General features: G+C 41.8%; 1 protein-coding gene across 8 annotated transcripts in view; it reads left to right on the top strand.

The window, feature by feature from the left end:
- CPEB3 (cytoplasmic polyadenylation element binding protein 3) overlaps positions 1-15,984 on the top strand; it is a 200,977-nt gene extending 184,993 nt beyond the window's left edge. For all 8 annotated transcript variants that reach the window (XM_070780479.1, XM_070780480.1, XM_070780477.1 and 5 more), the window contains one exon: positions 12,203-15,984. In XM_070780479.1, coding sequence (XP_070636580.1) covers positions 12,203-12,430 — 228 coding nt within the window. In that variant the 3' untranslated portion in view covers positions 12,431-15,984. The remainder of the gene's footprint in view (positions 1-12,202) is intronic.
- Positions 15,985-22,470: the final 6,486 nt, after the last annotated feature.

The raw sequence follows: 22,470 nt of genomic DNA, 5'->3' as shown, positions 1-22,470 counted from the left end.
TTCATGTTGCTGCTTTAATTTCCTAGGCATCTGTCGTCTACTTTCAGAACAGCAGGATTCCAGTTCATAGTCAGTTAAAAAACTAAAAATTTATCTTTAAACATTCTCAGTATTGCCTGCCAGTGGAGGAGTTTCTTTAGCAACTCTTAAGACACTGTGTGTAGTGGGGAGGATGGTAATGAGGTTACTGTGGATGTATTCTGTGACACATGCCAAGAAGATTAAGAGCACATTATGTTTAAAGCATTGGTTGTTGCTATTGTTACGTCACTAAGTGGTATCTGACTCCTTTGTGAACCCATGGACTATATCCTGCCAGACTTCTCTGTATACCAAATAAAATGGTCTTTCCAGGAAGCATGGTGCTCCAGATGATAAGAAATGGCCTACCTGACTTCTGGGCAGGCCTTCCAAGACAGTTATCCCGATTAAATTATACCTTATTCCTCTTCACTTGGCCTCTCTCTCCAGTTTGTCCACTCTGACTCCATTATCTGAAATCACTGCTGCTCCTTCTCTACTAGACACCTGAAAACAAGCCTTACCTTCCTTGGGATGGCTGAGTATCTGACAGACTTAATTTGTTTTTTCCCGTCACCAAAGGGCAGACTGCAGCAGGGTCCATCCTGTAACTGTTCTTAACATAACCTTTAACACATAATTCAAGCTGAGCCTGACCTTGGCTAATGCCTTCTTTCTCATTTCTGCAGCCTTTCAGGTCCAAGGAGAGAGAACTCTGGACCTGTTACTAGTTTATGGTCTCCCTGGGTATCACCTCTTTGCTACCAAGAGCTATTAGTCGTTGCTTTATTTACTTTGGGAGGTCATTTTGTTGACTGATATCAAGACTACAGACTGAAATATTTTCCCTAGTTTGTTAGAAGCACAGCAGCATTAGCATTGAGATCAGTTTATTATTAAAGTATGGCTTCCTCCCATCTATATCACCCTGCATATATTATTCCCCTTGTCCATCTTCCTATAGCCATTTATCCAGCATCCCACATCAGTGTTCCTTGTCCTTAATAGTTACCCCTCATCAATAAGTTGCACATGTTCTTCAGCATCCTTGGGCATGCTCATCTCCATTAGGTGTGTGTATGAACTCGAGCATTTCTCTCTGCTGGAAGTTTTCATTTCCTGGTCCTATAAACCTTTTTGAACAAGAAGATCAGCTTGGTGATTTGATTGGCTCTGTGTCAGGCTCTAGTATTTGAACTTTAATGGTAGTGTAGATCAGTAATATGATTCCAATATGATTCCAGCAGGTGGGTGTCTCCAAAATGCCCTAGCTTAATGATACCTTAATGGTGATTTAGGTGGTTAACAGAGAAACCTGTTTTTATCTTACTTAAAGTTTAATTTAAATTTTATTTTATTTTGGAGGATAGTTGATTTACAGTGTTGGAGAAGGAAATGGCAAATCCACTACAGTATTCTTGCCTGGAAAATCCCATGGACAGAGGAGGCTGGCAGGCTACAGTCCATGGCGTTGCACAGAGTCAGACATGACTGAGCATGCACACACACGCACACACATTGCTGATGTACAGTGCTGAGTTAGTTTCAGGTGTACAGCAAAGTGATTCAGTTATATATACATCTGTTCTTTTTCTGTTTTTCTTTTAATAGTTACGTGTTGTTTATTGGCGAAAAATAGAATTTAGATAGTCAAGTAAAACATCAAGTAATAGTACAGACGGTGTTTGGATATGGCAAACACTGCAGATGGTTGGGAATGCCTTTAAGAAGCTCTCAAATAGACCATAAACTGTTTTGAGGGAGAACTATGTCTTATTCTCCATTATATTTCAGTGTTTAATACGGTGGCATACAAGGAATAGGTGGTGACTTAGTCGCTAAGTTGTGTCCAATTCTTACGACCTCATGGACTGTAGTCCACCAGGCTCCTCTGTCCACAGGATTTCCCAGGCAAGAATACTAGAGTGGGTTGCCATTTCCTTCTCCAGGGGATCTTGACCCAGGGATTGAATCTGGGTCTCCTGCACTTGCAGGCAGATTCTTTACCAACTGAGCTACCAGGGAAGCCAAAATAGCCTAGGTGCTTCATAAATATTCATCAAATAAATTAATCCATTTGGGTGAAAATAATTACTCTTCTTTAACTTAAGGACCACCTAACTATCAATGTCCTTCATGCAGCTACTTCTCTTTGTTGATACATATTGTCGGAGATACCATGTGACTGGTACCCTTTGAGAGGTATGGTGGTCCAAAAGTCACATCCTTTACTTTTCAGTCAGAGTCTTATTTAATGTACTAGTCTCAGAGAATATGATTATCTAGCTTTTAATCCAGTTTAAAAATTATTTGAAGTTGCAAAATTATAAAGGGTCTTTGAAAGGTATTATTAACAGTGGTAGCAGGCAGACACATTTTGAAGGAGGTGACAGAAAAACTGTCCACTGCATTGTCTTACCTGCAAGACACCTTTTACCGTACTGTAAAGGACGTTGGTAGTACCCTTTGCTTGAGAGGGGAAAGAATAGATAGTACATTTTAGGAAGATTTCTGGCAAAAAATATCAAAATTCAAGATGTCTAGCACCGAAAAGGAAAAATGTCTGCTTCATAGAAAAGTAACTTATGAGAAATCTGTTATTCCTTAAAGAAGTTGATTAAATAAGGCATCAGTATGTGCCTGTGCCTGGTGCCTCTGGACTGATAGGGCTTTCTGACACATCTTTGAGTATTGTGTTTACTGGATCCCTCAAACCCCCATGTGGTGAAGAATACTGGTGCCAAGCTCAGCTGGAAGCCTGAATACACAGAAAGGTGCAGTTCAGTTCAGTTCAGTTGCTCAGTCATGTCTGACTCTTTGCGACCCCATGGAGTGCAGCACACCAGGCTTCCCTCTCCATCACCAACTCTAGGAGTTGATCCCATGGATCGCAGCCTTGTCTAACTCAATGAAACTACGAGCCATGCTGTGTAGGGCCACCCAAGATGGACAAGTCATGGTGGAGAGCTCTGACAAAATGTGGTCCACTGGAGAAGGGAATGGCAAACCACTTGAGTATTCTTACCTCGAGAGCCCCGTGAACAGTATGAAAAGGCAAAAAGATAGGACACTGAAAGATGAACTCCCCAGGTCAGCAGGTGCCCAATAATGCTACGGAAGGTGCAGTTTATTCATACTGCATTTTCAAGTATCAGCCCGAATGTATTACTTGACCTAATGTTTGTTTAGTGTTCTTCAGTTTACAGTAGGTGTTTGTATCCATCATTCCACTAGGTCCTAATATTCCCCTGCTGTTGAAATCCCTCCAAATGAAGCACTGCTGCTGCTGCTGCTAAGTCACTTCAGTCGTGTCCGACTCTGTGCGACCCCACAGACGGCAGCCCACCAGGCTCCACCGTCCCTGGGATTCTCCAGGCAAGAACACTGGAGTGGGTTGCCATTTCCTTCTCCAATGCATGAAAATGAAAAGTGAAAGTGAAGCCGCTCAGTCGTGTCCAACTCCTAGCAACCCCATGGACTGCAGCCCACCAGGCTCCTCCATCCATGGGATCTTCCAGGCAGGAGTGCTGGAGTGGGGTGCCATCGCCCTCTCCCAACTGAAGCACTAATGCAGTCTTTTTGTAACTGTGCGATAGTCCATGGGGTAGATGTGCCACATTGTATTTAACCATTTCCCTATGAAATGGAGAGCTTCCCTGGTGGCTCAGTGGTAAAGAATCTGCCTACAATGCAGGAGATGCAGGTTCTATCCCTGGATCAGGAAGATCTTCCCTGGAGAAGGAAATGGCAAGCTACTCCAGTATTCTTGCCTGGAAAATCCTGTAGACAGAGGACCCTGATGGGCTACAGTCCATGGGGTTGCAAAAGAGTTGGACCCAACTTAGCGACTAAACTACCACCTATTCCTTGCATGCCACTGTATTAAGAATTGAAATAGTCTCCTAGGTATAAAAGCCCCTCTGTGTCCCCTGTTTCTTGTTTGTAGAAAGAGGCTTTAGTCTCCTAGGCCTTCCCTGAGTTCCATGGAGCAGACTCAAGCAGTTACTAATTAGAGGAGTGAGGGAATGCAGTCAAGAAAGAGAAAGCAGTCAAGAAAGTACAGTTCAGTGATAAAACAGGGTCCTAGTTCCTCCTCAAGGGAAAGCACAACAATATGATGCATCTTCGAGTTGTTCAGCAAGAACTAAGACCTCCCCCACCCTGGCCCCGGCCCCCAGGTGGAGGATGGTGACTACATGCTGACCACAAGCTGGTTGGAGCCAAGTTGATAATTAAGACTCCTGAAACACCACCTTGTTACCTCACTACCGACCAACCAGAAAAAGGTCATGCCCCCTGCAGCCCTCACCTCAAATGTTACCTTTTAAAGCCCTTCCTTTAAAGCCATCAGAGAGTTCTGGTCTTTTCAGCATGAGCTTCCCATTCTCCTTGTTGGGCCCTGCAACAAACGCTTTACGTTCCTTCACCACAGCCTGGTGTCAGTGAATTGGCTTTGCTGTATGGTGGGCAGGCAGACCCAAGTTTGGTTCCATAACACTAGAATTTCTGAATGCTGAAGATAAAAAGAAAACATTGTATATTTCCATGTGAAAGAGCTAGTTACTATCTCCTACAAACAGAAGAAAAAAGAAAACTGGCATCAGAGTTTTCATATGCAGCACTGGGAGCTTGAACATCAAGGAATACTATCAATCAGTCTGAGATAAAAGGATAAGACCCCCAAATCCTTTATCTAGTCAAGATATCATTTCTTTGTCAGGAGACTTGTAAGTTTTTAAAATTTGGAAATCCAATAAAGGAAAGGACTGTAACCTTGGGGGAAAAAAAGAAGACTTAGAAGAACATTAGCAGCTTTATGCTATTCTAGGAAAAAAGGGAGAAAATAGTCACAGTTTGAACAAAAATTGTAAATTATTTGTAATGAAACAAACCATAAAGATAGGATCCACATAAAGAAATACTTAAATGTAGAAAATTGATGATACTCTTATAAAAAAGATTAGAAACCTAGACGCTTCAGAAGGAAATAAATATATTAGACTATGTAAAAATAAAATACATTTAAATGGCAAAGATGCCTTGAAAAAAGTCAACAGGCAAATTACGGATCTGGAAAAAAAATTAACAGATTATTATTTATACCATACAAAGAACTCTAATAAATTGGCAAGAAAAAGACATACAACATAGTGGTATACTGGATAAAAGATAATTCACATTAAGATTTCATAGGCAATCCGCCGAAAAAGATGTTCAGGTTTCTTTGTAGTCAGGAAGAAGAAAATTAATGTCATTTTATTCTCATCTGGAGACCATTTAAAAGAGGTGATAACTACTTATCATTTGCTGATAGAAATGTGAATTGCTACAACCCTTTAAAGAGGCAAACTAGCAAATTCTTCAAAATGTTTCAAATTCTTCAAAATACTCATTTTGAAGAGTATTCGGTACTCTTTGACCCAATAATCCTACTGCTGGTTGCCATTAATGACATAATCCCAATGCTTAGAAGTAAAACCACAGATATGAGAACATATCAAAGGTATGTTTATTGCAGAATTGCCAATAGAAGCAAAAATCTAAAAAAACAAAGTAACCATACACATATGGGTATTACACAGCCGGACTTGGATCCCCTCACCCATGGCAAAGTAAAGCCAATTCATTGATGCTGGCTTATAGTGAAGTGTTTATTGCAGGACCAGTAAAGGAGAATGGTCAGTTCATGCTCCAAAGACCTGAACTCCCTATGGCTTTCAGGGAAGGGCTTTCTTTGAAAGGCAGCATTTGGGGTGAGGGTTGCAGGGGACATGACTTTCTCCTGGTTGGTTGGTGATGAGGTAACAGGGTGGTGTCTCAAGAATCTTAATCATTAACCTTCTAGTTCCAACCAGTCTGGGGTCTGTATGCTTATGGTCAGCATGTAGTCACCACCTTCCTCCTGGCTGAGGGTCTTAGTTCCTGCAGAATAGCTCAAAGATACGTGTCAAATTGTCATGAATTTCTCTTAAGGAGGAACTGGGACTCTTACTTCTTGACTGGTTTTTCTTTGTTTCTGTATTTCCTCACTCCCCTAATTAGTAACTGCTTGAATCTGTTCTTTGGAGCTTTGGGAAGGAGACTAAAGCCTTTTTCTACAAACAAGAAACAAGGAACACAGAGAGGCTTTTTCACCAAGAGAGCCCCAGACCATCCTGCTCCATTGCAGTCCCCCCCCCTCCTTTTTTTTTTTTTGATTCTCCTCCATCCTGAGAGGAACAGGGGTTAGGATAGGAAAGAATATAAAGTTAAAAAATATATATATAAAGTTTTAGATAGAGAGGATAATCATAACTGGACAGGGAGAGTAGGTTTTAGGGGAACTTGGTTTCAATATCTGGGATACACCTCGGGGTGTGTATTTTCCAGACTGGAACTGGTGGAGTTTTTGATATGCAATTCCAGGACTCTAGTCATCTAATTACATTTCCTCACTTTTTCCCCCTTCTTGTTATGTAGGTTTATTTATGTAGGTTTTGTTATTAGGTTCTCCTGGATCTATTCTCAAATTTTTCTTTTTTTTTTTCCCTCATCTTCAAATTATTTTTTTCCCAGAACTTTGAAGTATTTATACCCCCTTGATCTTCTAGCCCACTAAAGTGAATCTCAACAATGTTATCCTCTCTTCAGTTCATCTGATAGTCAAAAAGTCACAGTTTTGATGTATTTATTTATAATGCCTTAATAATTTTTATTTTTAATGTCTTATTAATAGACATTTAATAATATTTTATATAATATTTTTTACAATAATTTTTACAATACAATTTTTACAATAATATTTTATATAAATAAAATAACCTTTATTTATAATGTCTTAATAATAAAAGAGTGTTGTTCCATCACAGTCATGTCTGACTCTTTGAGACCCCATGAACTGCAGCACACCAGGCTTCTTTGTCCTTTGAGAATAGTGTAGTGAACCCCATCATAGAGTTAGAACAGTTATCAACATACAAGGTTCCTGTCATTCAGTTTGAATCATTATCGACTTGTGACCAGTCTTGTTTCATCTACACCTCTGCCCACTTTCCCACCTTCACTCTAGATTATTTTGAAGCAGATCCCAGAGATCATATAATTTTTCATACTGAAATAATTCAGTATGTAACTCTAAAAAGTTCTGTAAAAAACAAAACTAGAGTACAAGGTTTCCTTTGGGTGGTGAAAGTGTTTTGGAACCATACAAAGGTGGTGGTTACACAACATTGTGAATGTATTGAATGCCCCTAGACTGTTCACTTTGAAATGGTTAATTCTTTATGACTTTAACCTCAATTTAAAAAAAATTAAGCTCTTAAAAATAACTGAAGGACAAAAGCCCCATATAACCACAATGTCACTTATACACCTGAACAAAAGTAACATTAATGTATACATATGAAAAACTGGAAAGTGCCCTCACTTAAGTATTCTCCTTACGTACTCGTCATGTGTGTATATATTACAAAGGGCTGTCGTCCCATTCACCTCAGGCAGCTTTTTTTTTTTTTTTTGCTGAGTGTGAATTCTCTTTGTTCAGACTTCCTCTCTCTTACTGCTGGATCCTCTTTCTGGGCTTTTGGGGGCTCAGATCTGGTTGCTGGAGCACCCTGAGTGCAGGTGTCTACCTGGTGATAGAAACAGCAGCCCTCAGCTCTTGGACTGCAGGTGGAGAAGCTGACTACTTCCAATTCCTGGCACGCCTTGCCTATGAGTAGGCCTCCCACCTCGGACAGAGGGCACTCAGTCCATCCCTTCGCTCCTTCTTGGCCTCCAAGTGCAGGGAGCTCAGTCCAGCTCATATATACTCTAATGAGCCTGCAGCTCCCTTCCCCCCAGGAGCCCGCTGTCTCTGCAGACCACATGCTTCCACAGATCTGCCACCATCCTGTCTTGCTCCAGGACTCTGTCCTCAAGGTGCTTGAAGATAAGGAAAGATGCTGACCAAGGCAGGACTATAGATAGGAAATGCCAGAGGAGCAAAATGGAGTATTAAGTTCAAAGGAGGAAGGAGGAGTTCCCTGTGGGACAGAAATAGCTAAGGAAGGTCAGCCTATAGTTAATTTTCAACAAGGTTGCTGCGACCATTCAATGGGTAAAGAATAGTCTCTTCAACAAATGGTCCTGGGGCACCTGAATGTCCACATGCTAAAGAATGAAGTTGGGCCCTGGTCTCATACTGTATACAAAATTAATTCAAAATCGATTAACCTAAATATGGGAGCTAAAACCATTAAATTCTTAGAAGAAAACATAGGGGCAGATCTTCCTGACCTTGGATTTGGCAATGGATTCTTAGCTATGACATCAGCAGACGAATGGATAAGAAAGCTGTGGTGCATATACACAATGGAGTATTACTCAGCCATTAAAAAGAATACATTTGAATCAGTTCTAATGAGGTGGTTGACACTGGAGCCGATTATACAGAGTGAAGTAAGCCAGAAAGAAAAACACCAATACAGTATACTAACGCATATATATGAAATTTAGAAAGATGGTAACGATAACCCTGTATGCGAGACAGCAAAAGAGACACAGATGTATAGAACAGTCTTTTGGACTCTGTGGCGGGGGGGTGGGTATGATTTGGGAGAATGGCATTGAAACATGTATAATATCATATAAGAAATGAATCGCCAGTCCAGGTTTGATGCAGGATACAGGATGCTTGGGGCTGGTGCACTGGGATGACCCAGAGGGATGGTATGGGGAGAGAGGTGGGAGGGGGGTTCAGGATTGGGAACACGTGTACACCCATGGCAGATTCATGTTGATGTATGGCAAAACCAGTACAATATTGTAAAGTAATTAGCCTGTAATTAAATAAATTTTAAAAAGGGGCGGGGGGACCTATCCTGTAAAGATTAATTCTAAAAAAAAAAAAAGAAGAACAGCAAAAGAAAAAAAAATTGGATGTCAAAATTAAACTTTTTAGTTTAATTAAAGAATGTTTTCAAAAAAGTGAAGTACAACCTACAAAATAGAAGAAAATATTTGCAAACCATATATCTGATAGGGCCTTCCCTACTGGTCCAGTGGTTGAGAATCTGCCTTCCAATGAGGGGACACAGGTTTGATCCCTGATCAGGGAACTAAGATCCCACATGCTTTGGGGTGACGAGGCCCACATGCCGCAGCCACTGAGCCATGTGCTCTAGAGCCTGAGCACTACAACTGGAGAAGCCTGTGCGCCACGGTGAAGACCCAGCACAGCCCCCTTCCCCCACAATCATGTTTGATAAAAGTCCAGTATCTAGCACTTATAAAGAAACTCTTTCAGCTCAACAATCCAATTTTTAAAACAGGCAAAGGGCTTGAATAGACCTTTCTTCAAATGTGTAAAATGCCAACAACAATATGAAAAGATGCTCAGCATCATTATTCAGTAGGGAAATGCAAATCAAAACCACAGTGAGACACCTCTTCACACCTCTTTTGTGATAACTTTAATCACAAAGATGAAAAACAGCAAGTGTTGGTTGAGTATACAGGAAAATTGAAACCCTCGTACATTGTTGGTGGGAATGTAAAATGGTACAGCTGCTGTGGAAAACAATTTAGCAGTTGCTCAAAAAGCTAATCATAGAGCTGCCATACGCCCCAGCAGATCAACTCCTAAGTACATACTGAAAACAATTGAAAACAAGTATTCAAATAAACATATATATACATATGTTCATAGCAGCATCATTCAAGATAGCCAAAAGGTAGAAGCAACCCAAATGTCCTTCGATGAATGAATGCATAAACAAAACATTATGTATATATCTACATACACATATATCCACACACAGTGGAATATTATTCAGTCATAAAAAGGAATGAAATATTGCTGCATGCTACAACATGGATAAACCCCAAAACATTATGATAAGTTAAAGAAGCCAGACACAAAATGTCACAGTTTTGTGATTCCATTTTTATAAAATATCCAAAATAGGTAAGTTGGCAGAGACAGAAAGCAGAGAGGTTGTCACCAGGGGCTGGGGAGGGAGAGAAGGTTGGGGTAACTGCTTAGTGGGCTATAGGCTTCCTTTCCGGGTGATGAAATGTTTGGGGACTAAGTAGAGGTGGTGGTTGTCCAACGTTGTGAATGTAATCAAAGCCAGTGCGTCGTTCACTCTAAGATTGTTAATTTAATGTTAAGAAAGAAAGAGAAAGGAAAGACTGGACTTCATTGGGTATGTGAAATTGTTGGGTGGGTTGAGCACTTAACCGGGAAAGAAAGCATGGATAAAATAGAGAGCAGGTTGCGTTGGAGTTGGGAACTAGTTGGGAGGGAGACTGGGGCAGATCACGAAGGCTCTGGCTTACCCTGGAGTCGCAGGGGACGGGGAGCAGCTGTTACACGGAGGCAGCTGGGCTACTCTTGAAGGCAGGGGAGAAGCTGAAGGGCTTTTGACTAGATGAGGGACACCGAGAAGGCAGATGATTCAAATGCTCACGTGGGCACAGGAGAGTTGAACCAGGGAAGGCCTGGAGCTTGGTGGCCAGTGCCCAGGTCATTGGCATTGGGCACATCAGATGCCTGTTGCGGGTGGGACTGGAGCGGAAGCAGGAGTGACAGTGATGCTTACCTAGGGCTTATGCCGTGCCAGGCACTGTTCTGTGTGCTTGATGTGGTTCAGCTCACTTGCTCCTCACAGGAGCTCTTCTCCTCCAGGGTACAGATGAGGAAACAGAGGCCCAGAGTGCCTGAGTGGCCTGCACAGCTAGTAATGTGGCCTAGATCTGAACCAGACAGATGACCTCAGAGCCACGACAGTTTTAATTATGATGGAGAGATGAATGTGAGATTTTTTTTTTGAAGCCCACTCATTAAGCTGTCAGGTTGACGAGGGGAAGAGAAGGGAACTGGAGCCAGAGTGAATCCCCCTGGGTAACCACAGGGCTGGGACAGGTCATCTCCAGTGGGCCTTCAAGCAAAAGTCTCTGGCTGGCTGAGGACCGATGACTTGAGCTCATGGTTAGAGACAGAACTCCAAAGGAGGCTGGTGGAGGGGCGTTTAGAAGAGAAGGACCAGGAACATAAGAATCCAGTCCCAGCAGCCCTCACGTCCCCGCTCATCCCACCCTGTCCCCTGCAGCCTCGGGGTACCCTGCCCCAGACCCTGCTGGAACCTCCTGGCTGTGTTCCTGGTCAAGGCAGCTTGACCCGTCAGGCAGTTGGCTCATATCAGAAAAAACATGGGTCCCCGTCTCCACAGCCCCAGTGGCCACGGAGCTTGCTTGCTCGCTCTTGCCCAGAATGGCTCTGAGGTTGGTGTGAGAAAGAGCCTGATCACACAGAGACTTACCTCCTTCCTACTGATTTCTAACATTCACCATGAAAACACGAATGGCATTCTCTGTCTGAGGTTCTAGGAAGAGAACATGGGGGAAAACTGGGGTGACTTTTGTCCCTCCTCTCTTCTGGTTTTTATATAATATAGCATTGCTTCATTTAGAATAAAATGCCCCCTGCAGGACTGTGCTGAAAAGTCCTCTATTGAAGCTTCCAGTCTTGGAGGGAGATTAAGGCAATAAAATCTAAAACTAAAACAGCCTCAGTCATTATAGTAGTTTCTTAATATCCCCCTTGTCCTCCTTTCCCTCTGGTCCATTGTAAACAGTACTGAGAGAGGTTAGTGTTTTGAAAGCTTGTGTTTAAAATGTCAAAGCCCAGAGCCCTGTTGGTCACCCTTTAGCCGGGCTTGCCGGCCTTGAGGGGGACTTCCCCTCCACCCAGCTCCTGCCATTTGCCTGCTATTGGGCTTTGTCCTCTCTGGTTCCTCTCCCTGAAACACTGTTGCCTGTCACACATTGCCAGGTGCTGCCGGCCTTCAGGATTCAGCTCATGTGCTTTTCCACACACTTCCTCTCAATCCTCACCAGCACTCTGATGCAGACCCTGTAATGCCCATACAGATACACAGATATGTGTGTGTCTGTGTATCACTGTTAAACCTACTTTACAGACCCACGGATGGAGCCAACAGGAGCACGGAGAGGGGTTAAGAATTTACCTGTCATCACACAACTAGCACATCAAGGAGCAGATCCCAAAGCGCATACACTCAGCCACTGCTGATAACCAGCTGAGTTCAACACTGAGCCTGACTGAGACATATTAAGCTACGTTATAAGCTCTCGAGGGGAAGAAATGTGAGGAAGCTTTTCTAAAATCTTTTTTCCTGTCTTTCCTCTTTGGGTCCAGGTGGAAGTGAAGCCATATGTGCTGGATGATCAGATGTGTGATGAGTGCCAGGGCACACGCTGTGGTGGGAAGTTTGCCCCGTTCTTCTGTGCCAACGTCACCTGTCTGCAGTATTACTGCGAATACTGCTGGGCGAGCATACATTCCCGTGCCGGGCGGGAATTCCACAAACCGCTGGTGAAGGAGGGAGGCGACCGCCCTCGCCACGTTCCGTTCCGCTGGAGCTGAGCCCAGGGCAGACCCAGCCACAAGTACTGGAGTAGATAACAAGGAGGGAAAAGAGAGGGCACTGCCTCAGGGCTTACAGTGTTCTGGAAATCTGTGCATTTGTTCTCGATTTTTAAAGAAGAAATGGGTCTTTTTATTCTTATTTACAGTCACATTACTGAACTCAGTGTCCAGTATAACGCAGAATTGCAGAGTGTAACGGTACTGATTTGCACTTTGACTCTCACCTTTGTCTGCTTGGTACCTTGATTCCTTACACCTGATTTGTCACTTGTAGACTGCCATTCTCATCAGCGGCCATCAGGTTGATGTCTGTGGTTTTTTGTTTGTCTGTTGTTGTTGTGTTGTTGTTGTTGTTGTTCTGATCGTTTTTGAACTGGAGCATGCACTTATTTTCAGAAACTTAGAGAATCGCCCCTAGGAGAAGACTTACCAAAGGTAATACTCGTGAGTAGGTGGCAGATGTAGCAAAAACTTCACAACAATTCAGCAATCATTAGTTGGGGTCATTTAGAGTAAGGATAACCCTTAATGAAAATAAGCCTTTAGTTGCTCTCTGTTTTGACATGTAAGGATACCTCATAAGCTGAATCTTTATTTTTCCTTCATGTTTGATTTTTGTTTTGCTGAGGATTTTGGTTAGATCTTTTAGTGTTATGTAAATTTATGCTGCAATAGCTTTTGCTGCTATTAAAATGGTATTATTAATACCATAATACTCTATTCAGGCTAAGGTATCAATTACAAAAAACCCAACAACACACTTTTGTGATTTAGGGATAGAATCAGCTGCCGAAAGGAGATCAGAATAGACTTGAGAAAGCTTCAAAGGAAGGTCACTATTTCTGACTGCATGTTTACTTAATCAGGTTGCTGCATGCAATAAATTTTATATCCGATGTCTAGTATAAAACCTTCCCACAATGCACAAATTAAGACTCTATATAAGCTATAAAATACTGATTTTTAAAGAAAAAATTTTTTTCATTCAAGGAAATGGTAATTGACTGGAGGAAGGCATGCCTCAATAAATGGAATGCTTCTGAAATTAGGAAGAGCCCATAACAGAATGACCTATATTACAACCAATATAAAACCTAGGTGTAGGATATTCTTAAAGCAAATTTGTGGATGGTAGATGAAGTACTTTGCGGTGCTCTGTTATATATTGTGCAATTTATTTTATATAGTAAAGTGATTATGTCTAACTGTGATCAAACTTTAACTGTTTAAAGCCTCTGTGTCAGACATTAACGAACTTGACAGTTCATAACTGGTATATTATTAACTAACACATGAGCTCTTAGTTACAATCTCCTAGTGCTTGCACCATTTTACATAGCTTCAGACCTTGTCCAGAAAACCAAAGAGCTCATCTTAGCTTACAAACACTAGGAATATATACAGTATATAGAGATAAGTTGTCAGTTGACAAACTAGGCACATTTTAAGAAAGTTGTGTGATCGTGATGCTAAAGAAATGTCTGGACAAACTAAGATGGCCTGAGCAGGGTTGGTTGTCTGGGTGAGAAATTAACTACTTAATTCCCTGGATTTATCCTGTAAAGCTTGAATAGAATTCAGACCTGCTAGTAGTACCATGGACATTTTTTTAGCATTCACTCTTGGGCTGCAGATAGTAATATATGAACACATAATGATTATGAGACTGTGTAAGTCTTTTTTTAAACCTTCTTCCTATGTTTTGGAATTCTGGGGACAATCGGACTGGATGTGACACTGCAGAATAGATGTAAGTCGCTGTTTATCTGCTGTGATGTCCTTGTACTGTCTCAAGTTAACAGCGCTTTGTTCTGTTTTGTTTCTTCAGTGTTTAGTTGCAATTACCAGCTCTCAAACTATAGTTTGTTTTCAAAAAGAAAAAAAAACGAAATAGTTTTTTACTGGATTTAAATGCTGATTAGAATTCTCCCCCTTTGAGGTTACCTCTGGGCTTTTTGGTAATACTTGCTTTTCCCAGCCCAGCTGTGGTTTTCGTTTGTTTTTTTCTATGTTTGTGGTTTTTTTCGTCTGTACAAGAAATTTTGTTATGCACTACTACTTTTTGTATTCTAGACAGTTTTCAAAAGTTGGCTGAAGATTTTTTTGTTTGTTTGTTTTTAAGGAAAAAGGCATGCTTTCTGACTGACATGATCTTTTGCAATACCTCAATTTTGAAATATAGGAAAGAAAATGATATTTTCTAAGTAAGTTTATTCAGAAAAAATATATATTAATTTAATTCTGCAAGAAAAATGATTTAACAGATGGGTAACTTTATTTTTTTCATGCTTATTTGTGTTTTTGAAAATGAAGAAGTTAGAGCTTTATAACTATAATATTAAAGATCATATCTAACCTACAGAAATCTACCTAATTATGTGAAAGAAGCAAAACTTTTTGAAGAAGCACCCCTCTTTCATGTACTAAAGTAACACTGAGATTTAAAAAAAAATGCTGGAAGATTGTACAGCATAAAGCTGACGTGAAGGCGAAAAAACATTGTCATGAAGAATAGGTTACAAAAAATAAACTCCATTTGGTGCTGAAAGTTGTGAATAGGTGGTGGAAACTACTTTCCCTTAATTTGTATATTTATAATCAAGCGTTGATTGTGCACGACTGACCAGGATTGTGAAAGAGTTCTTCTGTTTGTATTTTTTTAAAGAGAACTTTTTTTAGTTTATTAAATTATAACATGTTCCCTTTTGTTTTGTAAATAAATGTGCCCCCAAGTTGTTAATGTTATATTAAAAGAGAGGGTCCTTCGAAAAAAATTATTTTTTAAAAACACAGAGGTGTTCTGACCTGCAACTTAATGGGAAGCCCCCGGGTATCACAGGTCCTGCTGTGGCCTTTCCTTGATGTGACACTTGAACTAGTCGATTTTTTGAAGGCTATAACCTAACCTCGACTATTTGTTGTTATGTGCAATACTGTTTGTACTGTTTGTATAAAAAATAGAAAAAAAAAAGAAAAGAAAAAAGGCATAAATCTTTATTGCAGATTTATTTTCATTGCAAACTTTAGACATTGTGATTCACTGAAATCATTTTTCTACTGTCAAATATGTACCTTTTCTTCATGCTGGTATTTTTTCAATAGTAATGTAGCCTTTGTACTGAGACAAATTTTCATTGTTATTTTTAGAAAGATTTTTTGCTAAGAAAAAAATTAAACATATTTACATATTTTTCATTTTATTTCGTATTTTCTTTAAGGAGTGCTTTCTCAATCATTAATAGAGTTGTTTCTGGGAGGGACTTTCATATCTGGTCAATGTCATAATATTATTTTGTATTTTTACTTGGAATAAATTAATTTTATGATGCTAATTCTTTAAAAGTTTATTTTTTTCATTTTCAGTTATTTTTGAAGCTAAAACCTTTGTAATATTGTTACTAAAGTGTCTAGTTTTTTGAAATGCAAAGCTTTATGTATTAACTTGCTGATGTGGTTTACAATAGTGTGACAACGATGAAAATGGTTGGTTATGTAAAGTGATTGGAAAATGTAATGGATAATTGGGTAATAAAATGACAGAATGAGCAGAACATGTGAGATTTTGACAAGCCTTTTCCTTTATTACAGTGGTTTAGTGTAAGACTAGGGATGTCACAGTACAGTTCTCTGGGGATGTCACAGTGGATTTATACAACACCAGGTGCAGCCAGATCTGTGGCCCTGATGATGAAGTCACCCGTTACTGAGATACCACCAGGTTGAGAACCTGGCCAGGTCAACAGAGTGGTTCATTGCTTTCCCCCCTCTAACTCTTCATTCTGTCGTGTGTGTGAGAGAGAGAGAAAGAATCTGCCGCTGACCGCTGTCCACGTATGAGACAGCACCGTTCACCAGGCCACATCTTTGCCTTGTGTTCACAGTGGTGACGTCTGAGAGTGAGAGGAAGTCTCTGAGAGGACCAGCCCTCTGGGTGGCTAGACTTGGATCTCAGTGTCTTGCGCAAGTGGCCTCCCGAGCACATGGGTGGCCTGGCGAGGCGCACACTCGGAGGTCACCACTGTACACGGACAGCCTCAGGCTTCGTCCTTCTCCACTCCCCACCCCCCACCCCAGCCCTGCCTGCTCCCTGTTAATGGAGGCCCCTGTTTGTCCCTTATTGTGGCAACACATCCGGCCACTCTGAGCATGATCTGTCTGCCCTCCTGCTTCTTTTCCAGCACCCAAACTCACCTTGAAGCTGTGCTGTTAAGGCAGCGTGTCATTGTCATGGCACCTAAAATTAAACAAAAATCATACAACTGCAAAACTGGTGTTGCGTAAACAGAACATCCTATGACTTGCTCTAGACAGAGGGTGTGCTTCTCCCAGTCCTTGATGGCTTCCTCCAGGGCCCTTGTCAAGGAAGCATGGTTATCAATGACTCAGAGAAACACATGTCCAGAGTTGGCTCTTGGGTATGCTCTATGTATTCAGTTTTGTAAATAATATATAGATTAGATCAAGTTGTGATGTAAAATTTTAACAAATTGGATACTACTGGTTGGAATTTTACATTAACTACAAATAAGTGATTAGGAACAGAAGAAAAGAAATTGGAAAAATTTGCTTAGTGCTATAAAGATTATGCTTAGATTTCTGCCTATATCTTGTGTTTTATAGCTTGTTAGTGAGGCATGGGCTAATGCAGAATGTACTGCATTTATGCAATTAGCAAATAACTGCTAGTTTTCATTTTTATCTATTATATTAGCAACAAAATGGCATTTAACTGGGTAAAGCTCCTACCTAAATATTTGAGTATTGTGACATCTCTACTTGCAAGGTTTGAGTGAAAGATTAGTCACAGATTAGTGAAAAACAGTTATCTTTTTGTTAAAACTGGCTTATTTGTATGAATTGTTGCTTTTTCACCAGTTTGTATGGTATGTCATCTAACATTTTCTGTTTTTTTTTTTTTAATAAGAACCAAACTTCTCTATCTCAGCTGCAATAGTGTTCCATTTTACCACAGAGTATTTTATAATTAATGCTGTTGACTTTATACCCCAAAAAGGGTCAAGAAATGGATATGTAATTTGGGGGTGTTTCGATTTGTATGACAATGAAGTTAATCACAACAAGTAGAAAACCTGGGTGCTAATACAGGACAACTGCTCTTTTTCTTTTTTGGATATAGTTCTGTTGGGGTATAAAGTATTAGGTATTTGTATTTTTGCTGTCAAAATAATGGACATAAATTTTAGAGTGTTCACAGCTAAGATCTCTGTATTTGTTTTTCAACTAACAACTAATTTTAAATGTATTGTATCTTTTATTACCTGTTCTCTTAGATTGTTTTTGCTAGTAACCCTTACTCAGCTTCCGCCTTTGGGGCTTGGACTGATAATTGCTTGTGTGGAACTGCAGTACTGTGACTAACCATGGAGCTCAATGCAGCTATTGCTTACAAATGCTTAAACTTTGTAGTTTGGACTTCTTTTTTTTTCTGTAATAACAACTTATTAAATCTAGTTGTATGAAGTACTGACACTTGTCATCCTTTGCACTTGCTAAGGAGTAGCTTGGAGTATATGGATTGCGTCTGGGGACATCTGCACACTCCAGTTTGCTTGATGAGCTTTTTTAGGGGGAGGGGGGACAAAGTCCTTTACAGCAGGTTCAATATAGCAACATTCACCTTTTTAATGACGTGAACAACACTCGTTTAAAAAAAAAAAGTGTATTTGAAACAGGAAGGTGTTTGTTGACACAAGTGAGTGTGTATGCAAGATTTTAAGGTGCAAGTGGGCTTTCATGCCAGCGCTTGCCACGGGAAACCAATTTTCAAAATCAAAACCAAGAACGTCAATGAAAACGTAAGTACGCCCCCTTCTGTTTTAATTTTTACGCTAGGCTCTCAGGGATCCTCTCGGAAAATGGGTCTTTTTACAATCCTGTAGTGACTTTGGACATGCCAGAAGCTCTCTTGTAGGCACTAACTTCGATCCTTGTAAAAAACGGACCCCGAGTGCCCGCACGAAAGAATCCCCGGGCGCTTTTATAACATTCGGGTGCCAGCGTCCCAACCCCGAGCCGTTCAACGGTGAGGTGTGGGATGTGGCGCAGGTGGTTTCCGTCCCAAGAGCCTCGGGCGCCCGAGGGGGCGGGGCCGGCGCCAAGCAGCGCCCCGCCTCTCGGGGTGTCCCGGCTCCGCCCTCCAGCCGCTTGGCTTCGCAGGGGAGCTGGCCGGGCGGCGCGGGGCTGCCAGGCTCCCTGTCGGGCCTCCCAGGCCCGCCTCGCGCCCCTTCCCGCTGCTGGTCCCCAGAACCGGCTCCAGGCTGCCCTTCCCCGGTGGCCCCCGCGCGTGGCGGCGTCCCGCAGGTAAGCTAACCCGCGACTCATGCTCGCTCCCACCCGCCGCCCCCCGGGCTTCGGGCTTCGGGCGCTGTGGCTTCAGCAACCGCCCCCTGAGCGGCAGGCTGCGTCCCGAGGCCTGAAGCTCGTGCGGGAGGCCCCGGGTTCAGCGCAGCCGCGTCTGCGGACTCCATCGACCATTTGGAGCTCTGTGACTGTACCTTGTGCAGCCCCTTCTAAAAGGGGGAGAGAATTACTGTTCCAGGTCCCTTTCACGCTTCGTTTTCCAAAAATATATTATGCCCTAAACAACAAATGGAATCCTATTTTCAGACTGTTAGTCTGATTTGGGCCCCATCTCCTGGCATAACGATTCTGGGATCCTGGCTCGGAGGCGGCGTAGGTAAATGAACGGTGCTGAGATGACGATCAGCTGGCTATTTCCAGGAGAAGCCGGGAGGCCTGGCGTTACTGGGGCGTGTGGTTGGAAGCGCTAACTAAGCCCTTGTCGAGGGGACAGACCCTGCCTGCTGAGAATGCTGGGGTTATGTCTAAAGTACCTGCTTTACCGAAAGAAAAAACCTTACACGCAAGCGCTGATGGACACAGCTTAAAAATTGTACCAGACCCACGGCACGTGGGGTCACTTGGACACTTAAATTGGAAGACAATATATTTTTAACCAGAGCAGGTGTACTAAATAGGTTCATGATTACTCATGAGATGAGGGGAGTCCGAATTGAGGAGTCCTGTTCTTCAAAGGACTGTTGGGAAGGAAAACTGTTGGCTCTAATTTAGGCTCAGTGATTAGAAGCCTGTGAGTTAACTGGCAAAAGACAGATTAACAGGAGAAAAAGCCAAGTTTGTTCATATGCACATAAATCCAGCAAAGAAGTGGTCCCTCCAAATTAGAGGAAGATGTTTATAATGTAATTTAATAGGGGAAAGGAAGGGGGAGAAAAGGAATTCTATGGGAAGATCAAATGGTTTCTTTTTTAAATCAGCTTTCCAATGCAATTGTTTCTTAATTTGAAAATTAAAAAGACTATAGTTGATTTACATTATTAGTTTCAGTGTACAATATAGAGATTCAGTATTTTTATAGATTTAGGGAAGACGGGTTTTTAGGGGAATAAATGGAAGCTAAAAAAGTTTGTGAAATGTTTGTTTATGCAGGTGCAAGCGTTTTCTGTGTTCTTTGGTGAGTGCAACTCCCCAGGAGAGAGCACTGATTGATTACAGCCTCACAGAATCTTCTGCCTTGAGTCAGATAAGGGAAGCTTTGAAAATGCTTCTTTTGCGTCTGTTGAATTTCAGATGTCTTAAGTTTAAAATAATCTTCGCATCAACTCTGGGAGTCCAAGGGGTCCTCACAAATAAATGGCTGGAATGACTCACTAGGACAGGTAGCTGAGTTACCTGTGTCCTGTCCCATTACAAAGTATTGTGAAGGGAACAGAATTCCAAGTCTGGGCATTGTTTGTGTTTAGATAAAGACAAACGTGTAACTGTACCTGTGTAGCTATGTGTACCTTCACCTTGGTGTTTAATTCTGGCCCACGTTACCATGGCGTTTTCTTTGCTGATTCTGGTGGAATCTTTGGTTAAGATGGTTTTGAGCTGAACTGCTAATGCTAAGTATAAGGGAAACATTCCAGCTTGTCATCTTCACCGGAGGCCTGACTCGTGGTCAAGGTCTGGTCCCTAAGGCAGGAAGTTATCTTGTGCATCTGGTCTCTCCTTTCAAAAGGGCCCTTCTGCTCAATTTCCCTACTCTACATTACGAGCAAAAAACCCACAGTTCCAACACATACCCACAAGAAGGACTAACATTTAAAAGACCGAAACTATTAAGTATCAAGAAGAATCTAATTGAGTTCTGATAGAGAGGTATAAAGTGGTACAACCATATTAGAAAACTGTTTACAAGGGTTGAATGTGACTGTCTTCTCACTCATGGGCACAAGCCCAACAGAGATGTATAGCATGTTCCCAAGACACTATGAGAAAGGCAGAGTTATTCCTACAGCCCCCGTCTGGAGGCTCTCCACATGACCTGCACGTTAGAATGGATACAAATGGAACACTGTATAACAGCATAAGAATGAAAATCTACAAATCTAGGCCACAGACTCAGTGTTGATCTAAATCAACCAGACGAGGAGTCCATAACCTATGACTCCCATGTATATAAACGGGGAAGGAATAACTGAAACGGGGCATGGAGTTGGCTGTGGGGTTGTGGTAACTCTTGATCTGGGTGTTGCATACAGGGTGTGTGCAGTTCATGAAAATTCACTGAGCCATACACTGAGATCTGTGTACTTTTCTGTGTTTCAGTGGAGCATTAAAACAAAAAGGGGGGGCTCTGTGAAAGGTAAAAGCTGATGCTTGGCACAGATGCAGTTCTTTCCAGGCACCCTTCGTACCCCCTGGACCGGATTTCTCTTCTGGCTGTCGCTGCTACCAGGAGCCCATCCATACTGGCCTGCGTTCCCAGTCACCCAAACCTCAACCTCCCTGCTCCCCATCTTCCTCCCTCCCATCTCTAGGCTCCCTTCCACTCTTCCTTAAGCTTACCAACACCCAGGAGGATTTGTTTTGATTTAGTCAGTTAGGAAAGAGAGGTGGAAGAGAGAAATGGAGTTTAAAAACCTCCATCCACTCACTAGTCTCTGCAGTTGATGGTTGAGCCTCAAACATTGAAAGTCATTTAATCTCACACGTACATATGCTGACTGACTTACATGCAGTCTTGTTTAACATGCAAGATCTGTTGACCCCAATTCCACATTTATATAGCCTGATTGACATTTTTTAATATTTATTTATTTTTTGGGGGGGTCTTAGTTGCAGGGCACAGGCTTAGTTGCCTTGCAGTGTGTGGGAACCCAGTTCCCCCACCAGGATCAAACCCATGTCCCCTGCATTGGAAGGCAGATTCTTAATCATTCGACCACCAGCAAGTCCCTTGATTGACTTTTTAACATTATACTTTCTTTTATTTTTAGATACATGTAGATTCAGATACTGTTGTAAGAAATAAGAGATCCCATGTATTCTTTACCCAGTTTTCCCGTACCATCTTGCAAAACTGTATTAAATGTTATGCCCAAAACACTGACATTGATACAGACAAAATGAAAAGCATTTCCATCACCAGAAGAACACCCACTATTGTCCCTCTCCCATCCTCCTAAATCCATGGCGATGACTTATCTGTTCTCTGTAACTTTCTCATTTCAAGAATGGAATATAGGGAATTCCCCGGTGGTCCAGTGGTTAAGACTCCATGCTTCCACTTCAGGGCAGCACAGGTTTGATCCCTGGTCAGGGAATTAAGATCCCGCATGCAGCGTGCTGCTCAGCCAGGAAAAAAAAAAAAGAATGGAAACATACAGTGTGTAACCTTTGGGACTGGCTTTTTTCAATCATAATTCTCTAGAGATTCATCTTGGTTGTTTTATTTATCAGTAGTTTGTTCCTTTTGATTCAGTTCAGTCACGTCCAAATCTTTGCAGCCCCATGGACTGCAGCACGCCAGGCCTCCCTGTAACCAACTCCCAGAGCTTACTCAAGCTCATGCCCATTGAGTCCAACCACCTCATCCTCTGTTGTCCCCTTCTCCTCCTGCCTTCAGTCTTTCCCAGCATCAGGGTCTTTTCAAATGAGTCACCTCTTCGCATCAGGTGGCCAAAGTATTGGAGTTTCAGCCTCAATATCAGTCCTTCCAATGAATATTC

This window comes from Bos indicus, chromosome 26 (assembly GCF_029378745.1).
Source record: "Bos indicus isolate NIAB-ARS_2022 breed Sahiwal x Tharparkar chromosome 26, NIAB-ARS_B.indTharparkar_mat_pri_1.0, whole genome shotgun sequence".
In the NCBI taxonomy this organism is placed as follows: domain Eukaryota; kingdom Metazoa; phylum Chordata; class Mammalia; order Artiodactyla; family Bovidae; genus Bos; species Bos indicus.
The sequence above is the reverse complement of the archived record's forward strand: the minus strand, read 5'-3'. Positions and strand labels throughout refer to the sequence as shown.